At 47.2% G+C, this 14833-nt stretch overlaps 1 protein-coding gene across 4 annotated transcripts in view; it reads right to left on the reverse strand.

The window, feature by feature from the left end:
- Positions 1-493: 493 nt before the first annotated feature.
- The window catches only part of ZBTB3 (zinc finger and BTB domain containing 3), a 43425-nt gene continuing 29085 nt past the window's right edge, over positions 494-14833 (reverse strand). For 3 of the 4 annotated variants that reach the window (XM_063944991.1, XM_063944989.1, XM_063944990.1), the window contains one exon: positions 494-3006. In XM_063944991.1, coding sequence (XP_063801061.1) covers positions 893-3004 — 2112 coding nt within the window. In that variant the 5' untranslated portion in view covers positions 3005-3006 and the 3' untranslated portion in view covers positions 494-892. Of the gene's footprint in view, positions 3007-10725; positions 10745-14833 lie in introns of those variants that run through there. The other variant, XR_010189432.1, reaches the window with a different exon arrangement.

Here is a 14833-nt window from a genome sequence, read left to right on the forward strand (position 1 = left end):
TTTACTTTTGTGCCCAGTCTCCTGCGGAGCCGCTATTCCCCATGGTCCTTACGGAGTTCCCAGCATCCACTAGGACGTCAGAGAAACATATGGTATATGTAAAACCAATTATGTGGAATAGTTATCAAGTGGTCACCCTACAAATTTCCACATGATGCAAGAGCACAAGTCACAGCATGCCTTTCAAGGGTAGGCAATCAAGAGACCGCCTGTCGGGATCCCGGCGGTCACAATGCCGACGCCGGTATCTCGACAGGTGGTGAAATGCCGGCATACTGGCGGTATCTTGACATCAGGCAACACGGTAGCCTGTAAATCGTATGTATTCACTTTCAAGCTTGTGATTACTAGCTCCACAAGCTGCTTAACCAAGTGTTTCTTTCCTTTAGCCATATATATGATTTCATATAGGGCTAACCAATCTCCCCAAACTATTCAGGCACCCAAGATAAGGCATGAAATTACTTCTGAATCATCTCACACATTCATAGAGTTGATCATGAAGAGACTCTTTTAATGATACAGGATGGTGGTACCTCACCGATACATTACTGATTTTTCAGAAGGCTATCAGAGCACTGCCTGGTGTACATGTCATCCCCTCTGCACGCAGTTCATTTTTGTTTTTAAAAAGTCATTAAAATGGATTAGTGATAGCAGTAGGGTTTTTATTGTTTAACAGACAGAAAGCTGTTTGTTTTTTTTGCTGCTGTTATTACAGCAAGAGTTGGAGACTTTGAGCAATTGTTCTATTACAAAAAAGACCATTACCGTTGAATAAATTAAAACCATTAAGAAGAAATCCATGGGATAAAAGGGAGAATAGAAATCGTCCATGTCCACAAAGGACACAGCTCTAACCGGTACTTCTCCCACAGTACATCACTATAACTTAAGGCAAGTTTGGGGGTGTGGGCTCCAAGTCCACCTTTGGTTTTTTGGCACCCGGCTCCTGTTGACTGTGTGCCTTGCGGATGTGTCTGTATAAGTCTCCACTTTGAGTGTAGCTGCGCAAACAGTAACGGCACTCATAGGGACGTTCTCGCGTGTGCACTGTAGCGTGCCGACGAAGAGTGTAGGAACAGGAGAATGTTTTTCCGCATGTCTTACAAGTGGGCACATCTTCAGGAAACAGAGGAAAACCATGGTGTCCTTCAAAATCCTGTAAGTAAATTGCCTCTGGGTGCATGGAAGGAGGTAATAAGCCTCCATAGTTTGGGTGGTGCCCACCTGGCACAGTAATCATGTGGTAAGGCAAATATCCAGATTCTTCCTCTTCCTCTTCATAGCCATGCCTTTTAAAAGCACCAACTGCCTTCTCACACTCCTCATCAGATATTACAATGGCCTCTATTTTCACTGCTACCTCAGGGGCTAGCTGGCCCTCACTAACAGTGGAGCTACATGGACTAGGGGCAGCTGCAGTTTCCATGCCTGGCTGAGTTGTGGTGGTGACAGTCAACTCTGACTTGGTGCATTCTCTTTCTTCCATCTTGGCAGCAGGAGACATAGGTCTGTTCAGAGAGTACCTCATTGTACCTAGCTGTCCCAGTGCATTACTCGTAGACTCTGAGTTTTGCAGAAAAAACCTGGAAGGGCCCGGTGGTGCAGCCATGCTACCTGTGGGCTCCTGCATTTGTAAACTGTATCTGGAGCGAGATGGGCCTCCTTGAATGCTGCCTGTGGGATGTTGTAGGGAATATCTGGATGTGCCTGGCTGTGCTAGTGTGTTGCCTGGCAATTCTAGACTCTGTAAGGAGTATCTTTGAGTGCCTTGCCCTGTCAAAATGCTGCCAGTGGGCTCCTGAGTTTGCAGAGATAATCTGGAGGTTCCTGACATCACCAAAGTTGTACCAGCTTCATCTTGTGGTTGCAAAGTGAATCTAGAGGCAGGTAATGATTGGTTACTGATGACAGGAGTGTCTTCAGCCTGATTAGAATATCTGGAGCCTCCATTAGTACCCTGTGTGCTACCTGCTGGTTCCTGTCTCTTTTGGGAATTTCTGGAAAGATTGCCCTGCACAACTGGATCACTGTCTTGACTCTGTGAGGAAAACCTCTGAGCAGATGGTGTTAGTGTACTTTCTACTGCTTCCTGCATGGCACAAACTACAACCTCTGCAATCTCGTCACTCTCTACCCTCTCCTGTACCTCAAAACTAGAGCTGCCAGCAACCTCCTGACTACTCACTGTTGCTTGTTGCCCCTGACACTTCATACTCCCCGTGACTGCTTCACTACTGCCTGCATTTTCTTGCAATTCAAACCTAGAACTGCCTGCTAGACTCTGCCCACTCTCTGCCATGCCCTTCATCTGAAACCTAGATCCTACTGTTACTCTCTGCACACTCACTGATGATTCAAGTCCCTGACACTTTATACTTCCAAGCAATTTCTGTCCACTGACTGCCGTATCTTGTCTCTGATAACTACTGCTACCTGCAGCTTCTTGCGAATGGTACACAGCACTCCCAACTGCTCTATGGCCATTGCCTGCTGTTTCCTGCCCTTCATATTTCATACTTTTTGCAGCCGACTGCCCTCCCTCTAAATCCTCATGCTCCCGTTCTCCGCCATCATTATCTGCCCCCAAGCAGCCAGTACCACCTTCTTCCTCTCGGCGAGTGCTGTCAGCCTCAGCCGGTGCTCGGCCTTGGAGTCTTTTCTTGCAAACCCTCACAACTTCATCCATATGGAGATAGCTTGCAGCTGCCAACACATCTTCAGTTGGCGCCTCCTGAAAACCAAGTCGACCACAATACATAAAATTGAGGAGTAAAGAGAAGGCTGGAGCGGTGACAATTTGGTTGTTCAGTGTGAACTCTTGTGTGTCCGGCCGCTCCCTACACGACATGTTGAAGAAAGGGCTGCATGAGGCCAGGATGGAGCGGTGAGCCAGGAATCTGGCAGTGCCCACAGTTACTTGGCAATCACAAAGGAAACCCTGGGACTGCTGGTCTCTAAGGCTGTGCAGTATACGACGACTGTGGTCTGGGAAATCCATGGCTACAAAAGAGAGATACAGGTACATATTATTGACTGTCCAGTTGGGCAAGGAAGACTGGAAAAAGCAACAGAGATTATTACAAGTTGCAGAAACAAAGTGGGAGGTATGACCCTTTTTCATATAAGCTTAAACTTGGTGCAACAATCTTGCACAAGGCACCTCATATCACTACTCAGGGCTGTTGGGACACCCTGTGCATTAGTTCAGTATGTCGCCTCAAAAAGATCATGATGCGGTCCATAGGCCTGATTCAAGTTTGTAAGTAAAGACAGTAACTTTGTGTCTGGAACAAACCATGTTGCCATGAAAGGGGAGCAAATACATTTTATATTTTTCTGTGCAGGGTAAATACTAGAAGCTTTTGCGTGTAGCCCACAAATGTTAGACAGCTTTATTTTTACAATGCAATTTAGATTTCAGTTTGAACACACCGCACCCAAATCTAAATCTCTCTGCACGTTACATCTGCCCCACCTGCACTGCAACATGGTTTTGCCCTGTTGCTTGCTTTTTTTTGCTTTACTTACAAACATGAATCAGGCCCCATACCACATGTAGCTCAGCACTTAGTATTACAAAGCACAAAATCAGCATATTCAATACTTTCATCTCATATGCTTTGTTGGAGTTTTTAATTTGTTTTAAGTGAAGTTTAAAAAAACAAAAATAAATAATAAGATTTTACTCACCGGTAAATCTATTTCTCGTAGTCCGTAGTGGATGCTGGGAACTCCGTAAAGACCATGGGGAATAGACGGGCTCCGCAGGAGACTGGGCACTCTAAAAGAAAGATTAGGTACTATCTGGTGTGCACTGGCTCCTCCCTCTATGCCCCTCCTCCAGACCTCAGTTAGGATACTGTGCCCGGAAGAGCTGACACAATAAGGAAGGATTTTGAATCCCGGGTAAGACTCATACCAGCCACACCAATCACACCGTATAACTTGTGATACTATACCCAGTTAACAGTATGAAATATAACTGAGCCTCTCAACAGATGGCTCAACAATAACCCTTTAGTTAGGCAATAACTATATACAAATATTGCAGACAATCCGCACTTGGGATGGGCGCCCAGCATCCACTACGGACTACGAGAAATAGATTTACCGGTGAGTAAAATCTTATTTTCTTTGACGTCCTAGTGGATGCTGGGAACTCCGTAAGGACCATGGGGATTATACCAAAGCTCCCAAACGGGCGGGAGAGTGCGGATGACTCTGCAGCACCGAATGAGAGAACGCAAGGTCCTCCTCAGCCAGGGTATCAAATTTGTAGAATTTTGCAAACGTGTTTGCCCCTGACCAAGTTGCAGCTCGGCAAAGTTGTAAAGCCGAGACCCCTCGGGCAGCCGCCCAAGATGAGCCCACCTTCCTTGTGGAATGGGCTTTTACTGATTTAGGATGCGGCAATCCAGCCGCAGAATGCGCCAGCTGAATTGTGCTACAAATCCAGCGAGCAATAGTCTGCTTAGAAGCAGAGGCACCTATTTTGTTGGGTGCATACAGGATAAAAAACGAGTCAGTTTTCCTGACTCCAGCCGTCCTGGAAATATAAATTTTTAAGGCCCTGACTACGTCCAGAAACTTGGAATCTTCCAAGTCCCTAGTAGCCGCAGGCACTACAATAGGTTGGTTCAAGTGAAAAGCTGATACCACCTTAGGGAGAAACTGGGGACGAGTCCTCAATTCTGCCCTATCCATATGGAAAATCAGATAAGGGCTTTTACATGACAAAGCCGCCAATTCTGACACACGCCTGGCCGAAGCCAAGGCCAATAACATGACCACTTTCCACGTGAGATATTTCAGATCCACAGTTTTAAGTGGCTCAAACCAATGTGATTTCAGGAAACTCAACACCACGTTGAGATCCCACGGTGCCACCGGAGGCACAAAAGGGGGCTGAATATGTAGCACTCCCTTTACAAAAGTCTGAACTTCAGGCAGTGAAGCCAGTTCTTTCTGGAAGAAAATCGACAGAGCCGAAATCTGGACCTTAATGGAACCCAATTTTAGGCCCATAGTCACTCCCGACTGTAGGAAGTGCAGAAAACGACCCAGCTGAAATTCCTCTGTTGGGGCCTTCCTGGCCTCACACCACGCAACATATTTTCGCCAAATACGGTGATAATGGTTTGCGGTTACTTCTTTCCTGGCTTTTATCAGCGTAGGAATGACTTCCTCCGGAATGCCCTTTTGCTTTAGGATCCGGAATTCAACCGCCATGCCGTCCAACGCAGCCGCGGTAAGTCTTGGAACAGACAGGGCCCCTGCTGTAGCAGATCCTGTCTGAGCGGTAGAGGCCATGGGTCCTCTGATATTATTTCTGTAAGTTCTGGGTACCAAGCTCTTCTTGGCCCATCCGGAACCACGAGTATCGTTCTTACTCCTCGTTTTCTTATTATTCTCAGTACCTTTGGTATGAGAGGCAGAGGAGGGAATACATAAAACCGATTGGTACACCCACGGTGTCACTAGAGCGTCCACAGCTATTGCCTGAGGGTCCCTTGACCTGGCGCAATATCTAGTTTTTTGTTTAGGCGGGACGCCATCATGTCCACCTGTGGCCTTTCCCAACGGTTTACCAACAGTTGGAAGACTTCTGGATGAAGTCCCCACTCTCCCGGGTGTCGGTCGTGTCTGCTGAGGAAGTCTGCTTCCCAGTTGTCCACTCCCGGAATGAACACTGCTGACAGTGCTAAGACGTGATTTTCCGCCCATCGGAGAATCCTTGTGGCTTCTGCCATCGCCATCCAGCTTCTTGTGCCGCCCTGTCGGTTTACATGGGCGACTGCCGTGATGTTGTCTGATTGGATCAGTACCGGCTGGTTTTGAAGCAGAGGCCTTGCCAGACTTAGGGCATTGTAAATGGCCCTCAGTTCCAGAATATTTATGTGTAGGGACGACTCCTGACTTGACCAAAGTCCTTGGAAATTTCTTCCCTGTGTGACTGCCCCCCAGCCTCGAAGGCTGGCATCCGTGGTTACCAGGACCCAGTCCTGTATGCCGAATCTGCGGCCCTCTTGAAGATGAGCACTCTGCAGCCACCACAGTAGAGATAACCCTGTCTCCAAGGACCAGGGTATCAGCCGATGCATCTGAAGATGCGATCCCGACCACTTGTCCAAGAGGTCCCACTAAAAGGTTCTTGTATCGAACCTGCCGAATGGAATTTTGCTTCGTAAGAAGCTACCATTTTTCCCAGGACTCGTGTGCAGTGATGCACCGATACCTGTTTTGGTTTCAGGAGGTCTCTGACTAGAGATGACAGCTCCTTGGCTTTCTCCTGCGGGAGAAACACTTTTTTCTGTTCTGTGTCCAGAACCATCCCCAGGAACAGTAGGCGTGTGGTAGGAACCAGCTGCGACTTTGGAATGTATAGAATCCATCCGTGCTGTTGTAGCACTTCCCGAGATAGTGCTACTCCGACCAACAACTGCTCCTTGGACCTCGCCTTTATAAGGAGATCGACCAAGTACGGGATAATTAAAACTCCCTTTTTTCGAAGGAGTATCATCATTTCTGCTATTACCTTGGTAAAGACCCTCGGTGCCGTGGACAATCCAAACGGCAGTGTTTGGAATTGGTAATGGCAATCCTGTACCACAAATCTGAGGTACTCCTGGTGAGGATGGTAAATGGGGACATGTAGGTTAGCATCCTTGATGTCCAGGGATACCATTTAATCCCCCTCCTCCAGGCTTGCAATAACTGCCCTGAGCGATTCCATCTTGAACTTGAATTTTTTTATGTATGTGTTCAAGGGTTTCAAATTTAAAACGGGTCTCACCGAACCGTCCGGTTTCGGTACCACAAACAGTGTGGAATAGTAACCCCGTCCTTGTTGAAGTAGGGGCACCTTGACTATCACCTGCTGGAAATACAGCTTGTGAATTGCCTCTAGCACAGCCTCCCTGCCTGAGGGAGTTGTCGGCAAGGCAGATTTGAGGAAACGGCGGGGGGGAGACGCCTCGAATTCCAGCTTGTACCCCTGAGATACTACTTGAAGGATCCAGGGATCCACCTGTGAGCGAGCCCACTGATCGCTGACATTTTTGAGGCGGCCCCCCACCGTACCTGGCTACGCCTGTGGATCCCCCGCATCATGCGGTGGACTCAGAGGAAGCGGGGGAAGAATTTTGATTCTGGGAACTGGCTGACTGGTGCAGCTTTTTCCCTTTTCCCTCGTCTCTGTGCAGAAAGGAAGCGCCTTTGACCCGCTTGCTTTTCTGAAGCCGAAAGGACTGTACCTGATAATACAGTGCTTTTCTTAGTCTGTGAGGAAACCTGGAGGTAAAAAATTTTCTTCCCAGCTGTTGCTGTGGATACGAGGTCCCAGAGACCATCCCCAAACAATTCCTCACCCTTATAAGGCTCTATGTGCCTTTTAAAGTCAGCATCACCTGTCCAGTGTCGGGTCTCTAATACCCTCCTGACAGAATGGACATTGCATTAATTTTGGATGCCAGCCGGCAAAATATCCCTCTGTGCATCCCTCATATATAAGACGACGTCTTATGTTCGCAAAATAGTATCCCTGTTTGACAGGGTTACAGACCACGCTGCAGCAGCACTATCTGCAGGTCTCAGTCTAGTACCTGAGTGTGTAAATACAGACTTCAGGATAGCCTCCTGCTATTTATCAGCAGGTACCTTCAAAGTGGCCGTATCCTAAGACGGCAGTGCCACCTTTTTTGACAAACGTGTGAGCGCCTTATCCACCCTAGGGGATATCTCCCAGCGTAACTTATCCTCTGGCGGGAAAGGGTACGCCATCAGTAACTTTTTAGAAATTACCAGTTTCTTATCGGGGGAACCCACGCTTTTTCACACTTCATTCACTCATTTGATGGGGGAACAAAACACTGCCTGCTTTTTCTCCCCACACCTAAAACCCTTTTTTTAGTGGTACTTGGGTTAATGTCAGAAATGTGTAACACATTTTTTATTGCCGGGATCATGTAACGGATGTTCCTAGTGGATTGTGTATATGTCTCAACCTCGTCGACACTGGAGTCAGACTCCGTGTCGACATCTGTGTCTGCCATCTGAGGGAGCGGGCGTTTTTGAGCCCCTGATGGCCTTTGAGACGCCTGGGCAGGTGCGGGCTGAGAAGCCGGCTGTCCCATAGCTGTTACGTCATCCAGCCTTTTATGTAAGGAGTTGACACTGTCGGTTAATACCTTCCACCTATCCATCCACTCTGGTGTCGGCCCACAGGGGGCGACATCCCATTTATCGGCATCTGCGCCGCCTCCACATAAGCCTCCTCATCAAACATGTCGACACAGCCGTACCGACATAACGCACACACACAGGGAATGCTCTGACTGAGGACAGGACCCCACACAGCCCTTTGGGGAGACAGAGAGAGAGTATGCCAGCACACACCAGAGCGCTATATAATGTAGGGATAAACACTATCACTGAGTGAATTTTCCCCAATAGCTGCTTGTATAAACAATATTGCGCCTAAATTTAGTGCCCCCCCTCTCTTTTTAACCCTTTGAGCCTGAAAACTACAGGGGAGAGCCTGGGGAGCTGTCTTCCAGCTACACTGTGAAGAGAAAATGGCGCCAGTGTGCCGAGGGAGATAGCTCCGCCCCTTTTTCGCTGACTTTTCTCCAGCTTTTTTATGGATTCTGGCAGGGGTAATTATCACATATATAGCCTCTGGGGCTATATATTGTGATTATTTTGCCAGCCAAGGTGTTTTTATTGCTGCTCAGGGCGCCCCCCCCAGCGCCCTGCACCCTCAGTGACCGGAGTGTGAAGTGTGTATGAGGAGCAATGGCGCACAGCTGCAGTGCTGTGCGCTACCTTGGTGAAGACTGAAGTCTTCTGCCGCCGATTTTCCGGACCATCTTCATGCTTCTGGCTCTGTAAGGGGGACGGCGGCGCAGCTCCGGGAACGAACACCAAGGACGGGTCCTGCGGTCGATCCCTCTGGAGCTAATGGTGTCCAGTAGCCTAAGAAGCCCAAGCTAGCTGCAAGCAGGTAGGTTCGCTTCTTCTCCCCTTAGTCCCTCGTTGCAGTGAGCCTGTTGCCAGCAGGTCTCACTGTAAAATAAAAAAACCTAACATATACTTTCTTTCTTGGAGCTCAGGAGAGCCCCTAGTGTGCATCCAGCTCGGCCGGGCACAGAAATCTAACTGAGGTCTGGAGGAGGGGCATAGAGGGAGGAGCCAGTGCACACCAGATAGTACCTAATCTTTCTTTTAGAGTGCCCAGTCTCCTGCGGAGCCCGTCTATTCCCCATGGTCCTTACGGAGTTCCCAGCATCCACTAGGACGTCAGAGAAAAAATTAAAATCAAAGTAACATTAAAGCATACAAAAAAATAATGACACAAAAGGTTCCCAGTATATACTGTAATTATAAAGTGAATATCTGCTCTTGAGTTCCTGTAACAGTAGTTAGTCCAAAAGGGGGAGAGAGATAAAATGGGCAAAAATTACCTTTTAACTAAAGTGTATATTCATTATTATACTTCTATGCAACATTTACCCTTATGTATCAAATTCCTATTTCGCTAAAGATTGTAAACTTGAGCCCGACCCTCTTACCTCTGTGTGTTATACCCCTTTTCCACTAGCGTAGCACGGGTCGCCCGACACGGCTGCGACCCGTGCTATAGCCCCCTGCAGACAGCGCTCACCAACCCGGCAATAGTGACGCGGCAGGGGCGGCGCTGGGAGATCACATGATCTTCCAGCGCCGCCCTCCCTATGCACTGTGACAGCTAGCCGGGTTGAACACGTGTTCAACCCGGCTAGCTATCAGGGTAGGATTGCCGGATCACTTGATCCGGGAATTTGCCGGGGGACCCGTTTCCACTAGGGAAAAACACGGGTAAATGCGCGCCCCTGCGCATTTACCAGTGTTTAAAAAAGCTAGTGGAAAAGGGGTATTATTAAACGGTCTATTTTTAGGACGGTTTTGTTCCCAGCTGTAAACGGAATATGCTGGAGCTAGATAAATAAATGTAAATACATTTTTTACCTCCCCAGCTCAGATTTTAGTAAAATTTGGTATATGGAGAGTATATATGTAGTGTAAAATACATACTAAATTGTATTTAAATATCTCATGCCGTTTCCAAATTATGGCTATGTAAAGTTTTAAAAAAAACCTGTCGAAAACACACTACCAGCATATTTTCAAATCACTATAGCAGCTCTCCTAATTAAGCTAGAGAAGTGGGAGTGGTGTCATTTTACAGTGTTTTTTATGCCCTTTCCAAATTCAAACTGACATTTTTTTGATCATTATGATCTCAAAAAGTGCGTCAAAAAAAAAAAAAAAAAAAGTAATAAAAAATAATAATCAGGAAATAGTCTATACTTATGTTAAATGTTTGTCAAAATTTCAGACAGGGAGGATAATGGGCTCATAGTTAAAAATAATTTTAAAGCAAGGTAGTTCATTAAAAAAAGCCCAGTGTATTACAAATAGTAATAGGTTATAATAGATTTGATGACTTCATTAGTTTAATTATATAAATCAAGCTGAATAGAAATACTTGACATTGTATTAGTCAGTCAACAATGTTAGCTGAAGGTAGGTTGACAATGCCTCAGTGGTTTTTAGTGTCATCAGGAGACATGACATTCTTCCAGTTGGAGTTATAGGGTCGACTTTGAAAAAATCAAGCAGGTGTGATTTTTCCCTACTAGTTGGACCAACCTGTGCAAATGTGGTATGAGGAAATGGCGCAATCACGGGCGCTACACACCTAAAAAAAAAATATATATCTATATCACAAATCAAATAAAAATATGACTGTGAAAAAAATGAATTAATAAAACACGTTCCTCTAGTGGTGAACTTTGTTGTCTGTGTGCTTTTTACTCGTTTGGAATGTCCACAGGTCATGTAAAAGAATGATAATAAAAAATCCAATGTGTAATATTGTCTTTATGATCAAATTTCTGCTGTAACAGATTTGTCCAATTCCTATAGAATAGAGCGTACCCAACTTGCAGTATAAAAAATAACTGTGTATATAAAGGTTTCTTTATATGTGATGATAGACCCTTCACCATAATCTTTCACAATCAGTGGCTTACCATAACCAACATCAATTATAGTGTGAATATACACATCAAGGTTTCTTTAAGGTGTTGCTGGTTAACAAAAATTCTTCCGTACCACACTCACTGAAATAGTAGACTTTTTACTCCTATCTGGGTTTCTTTGATTTTTACCATATGATACATTCTTTCTCCAGATTTTCGGCGTATGTGCGTACCATGTATAAGAGATAAAATGAATGATATCAAATGTGTAGTATTGTATAAAGAATAGAGGGAATCTGTATATCAAGGTATCCTTTGCATGATATAGAACAGATATGGATTTTGCGTACAATACTCACAGGAATAAAAAATTCGTAGTTACTATCTGGGTTTCTTTAGTTTTCACATCAAATAAAAATATTGTTTCTCCTCAGAGATCCAAAATGCATATAAAAGCCTCCCAAAAAATTGTGGAATAACATCAGTCCAAAATTGTACATATAAAAAATAGGATTTTAAATGCCTACTGGTAAATCCTTTTCTCGTAGTCCATAAGGGATATTGGGAACACATTAATACGATGGTATAGACGGGGTCCAAAGGAGCCAGTGCACTTTAAATTTCTTCCACTGGGTGTGCTGGCTCCTCCCCTCTGCCCCCTCCCACAGGCAGTTAAAGGCAAAACAGTGCCCGAAGGTGAAATTACATACTTGAGAGAAGGAACATAACGAGAAGCGTGATGAGATTTATAAAACAGCACACCAGAACATAACCGGGCCATCAACATCTGGCAAAATAAACAGCAACGGCTGAACACCTAACAGAGAACCTGCAGAAAGTCACCGCACATAGGCGGGTGCCCAATATCCCTTATGGATTACGTGAAAAGGATTTACCGGTAGGTATTTAAAAACTTATTGTCTCTAGCATCCATTAGGGATAGTGGGGACACATTAGTACGATGGAGATGTCTCAAAGCTTCCAGAATGAGCAGGTAGCGGGCCTGGCACAGTTGCAAGGCCGAAATTCCACGGGCAGCCGCCCAGGAAGAGCCCACCGATCTAGTAGAGTGCCTTTAGAGACTTAGGAGCAGGTAAAGTTGCCAATACATAGTCCTGTTGGATAGTAACACGAATCCAATGAGCAATGGACTGCTTGGAAGCAGGACAACCCTTTTTCTGCACATCATAAAGCACAAACCAGGAATCAGTTTTTCTGATCTTCAAGGCACGCACAGCATCCAGTGTATCCGGAGGAGCAGAAGAGTCAGGACAGGAAGGAATCACAATAGGTTGATTCAGACCAAACAACTTTCGGCAGGAACTGCTGTCTAGTCCGAAGCTCCGCTCTGTCCTCGTAAAAGACCAAGGGGGTGATTCCGAGTTGATCGTAGCTGTGCTAAATTTAGCACAGCTACGATCAGGTACTCAGACATGCGGGGGGACGCCCAGCACAGGGCTAGTCCGCCCCGCATGTCAGTGTCGCCCCTCCCCCCCCCCCCACAGAAGTGCAAAAGCATCGCACAGCGGCGATGATTTTGCATTTCAGGAGTTACACCCGACCAGCGCAGCTTCGGCGGTTGGCCGGGAGAACCTCTTCGCTGCCCCGGGTCGGAGCGGCTGCATTTGACGTCACGCAGCCACCGCGGCCCGCCCCCCCCACCCCTAAATGGCGGCTTAATGCTGCCGTCTAGCCCCCTACCGCCCAGTGACCGCCTCTGCCTGTCAATCAGGCAGAGGCGATCGCTACAGTACAACGGCCTTCGGCCGTCCAACATGCGCCGGCGCATGCGTAGATCCGACCAGATCGCTGCGCTGCGATAAACTGCAGCGATGATTGGGTCGGAATGACCCCCCAAATACGGACTTTTATATAAAAAGGCCCCCAATTCTGAGACGCATCTAGCAGAAGACAGGGCCAGCAACATCGTCTTCCACGTGAGGTACTTGTCTTCTACCGTCAACAGGGGTTCAAACCAGGAGGACTGTAGAAATTTCAACACTACATCCACATCCCAGGGTGCCGTAGGCGGCACAAAGGGAGGTTGTATATGGAGTACTCCTTGCAAGAAGGTCTGTACTTCTGGCAACACTGCCAATTTATTCTGAAAGAAAATGGAGAGAGTGGAAATCTGGACCTTAACGGAACTCAAACGTAAGCCATTATCCACACCAGCATGCAGGAAACTTAGGAAACGTCACAAGTGAAACACTGCAGGCGGATACGTGCGTTCCTCGCACCAAGAGACATATCTCCTCCAGATATGATGATAGTGTGTTGTCATCACAGGTTTCCTGTCCTGAACCATGGGTGCAATAACCTTCTTGGAAAGGCCCTTGTGAGCTAGGATGTTCCACTCAACGTCCATGCCGTCAAACGAAGACGCCGTAAGTCCGGGTAGATGAACAGTCCTTGTTGAAGATCTCTTCTGAGTGGTAGAGGCCAAGGGTCTTCGACGGACATGTCCAGAGAATCCGCGTACCACGCTCTCCGGGGCAAGCAGAATTGCTTGTACTCCTTGATGCCGGATCCTCTTGAGCACTTTCGGGATCAACGGAATCAGAGGAAATATGTAGACCAGCCAGTAAGGCCAAGGGGATATCAGTGCATCCACGGCGCACGCCTGAGGGTCTCTGGTTCACGAGCAATAGGAGCAAAGTTTCTTGTTGAGGCGAGACGCCATCATGTCGATCTTGGGGCAACCCCACCGGTCGATGATCAACTGAAACATTTGAGGGTGTAGGCCCCACTCCCCTGGGTGGAGATCGTGGCGATTTAGGAAGTCCGCTTCCCAGTTGTCTACTCCTAGCCTAGAATGAAGATTGCGGACAAAGCCATTGCATTTCTTTCCGGCTATAGGACTATTCTTGATACTTCTCTCATACAAGCCCTGCTTTTTGTCCCTCCTTGTTGACTGATGTACGCCACAGCCGAGGCGTTGTCCGACTGTACCTGGATTGCTTGATCCCAGAGCAGAAAAGAGGCCTGAATCAGGGCATTGTAGATAGCCCGAAGTTCCAGGATGTTGATCGGAAGTAGGGCAGACTACCTGCCTTGGAACTGCACCCCTTGTGTGACAGCTCCCCATCCTCGCATCGGTCATGAGGAGACCACCTGCCTTGCAACTGCACCACTTGGGTGACAGTTCCCCATCCTCGCATCGGTCGTGAGGACAATCCAATCCTGAATTCCGAAGCATTGACCTTCTTGGAGATTGGAAAACTGCAACCACCACAGGAGTGAAATCCTGGCCCGGGGGTGACAGTTGAATCATCTGAAGATGGGAACTGGACCACTTGTTCAGGATGTCCAGTTGAAAGGGTCTGGCATGGAACCGTCCATACTGAATGGCCTCGTACGAGTCTACCATCTTTCCCAATAATCTTAAGCAAAGATGAATGGAAACCCGAGTCGGTCGGAGAACCATGCGAACCATTTCCAGGAGAGTTCTCACTTTGTGCTCTGGGAGGAACACTTTCTGCGCTACAGTATCCAGTAGCATTCCCAGAAACAGAAACCGCTGAGATGGCTCCAGGTGGGACTTCTGTAAATTGAGGATCCACCCGTGGTGTGACAGAAGGTGTATAGTGCGATCTATATGGAGCTCCCTGGATCTCGCCTTTATCAGGAGATCGTCCAGGTAAGGGACCACGTTGACCCCCTCCCTGGACCCTGAGCTGGAACATCATTTCCACCATCACCTTTGTGAACACTCTTGGAGCTGTACACAGGCCAAAGGGTAACGCCTGGAACTGGTAGTGACCATTCAGCAGGGACCATCTCAGATAGGCCTGATGAGGAGGCCA

Source organism: Pseudophryne corroboree, chromosome 11 (assembly GCF_028390025.1).
Source record: "Pseudophryne corroboree isolate aPseCor3 chromosome 11, aPseCor3.hap2, whole genome shotgun sequence".
NCBI lineage: Eukaryota > Metazoa > Chordata > Amphibia > Anura > Myobatrachidae > Pseudophryne > Pseudophryne corroboree.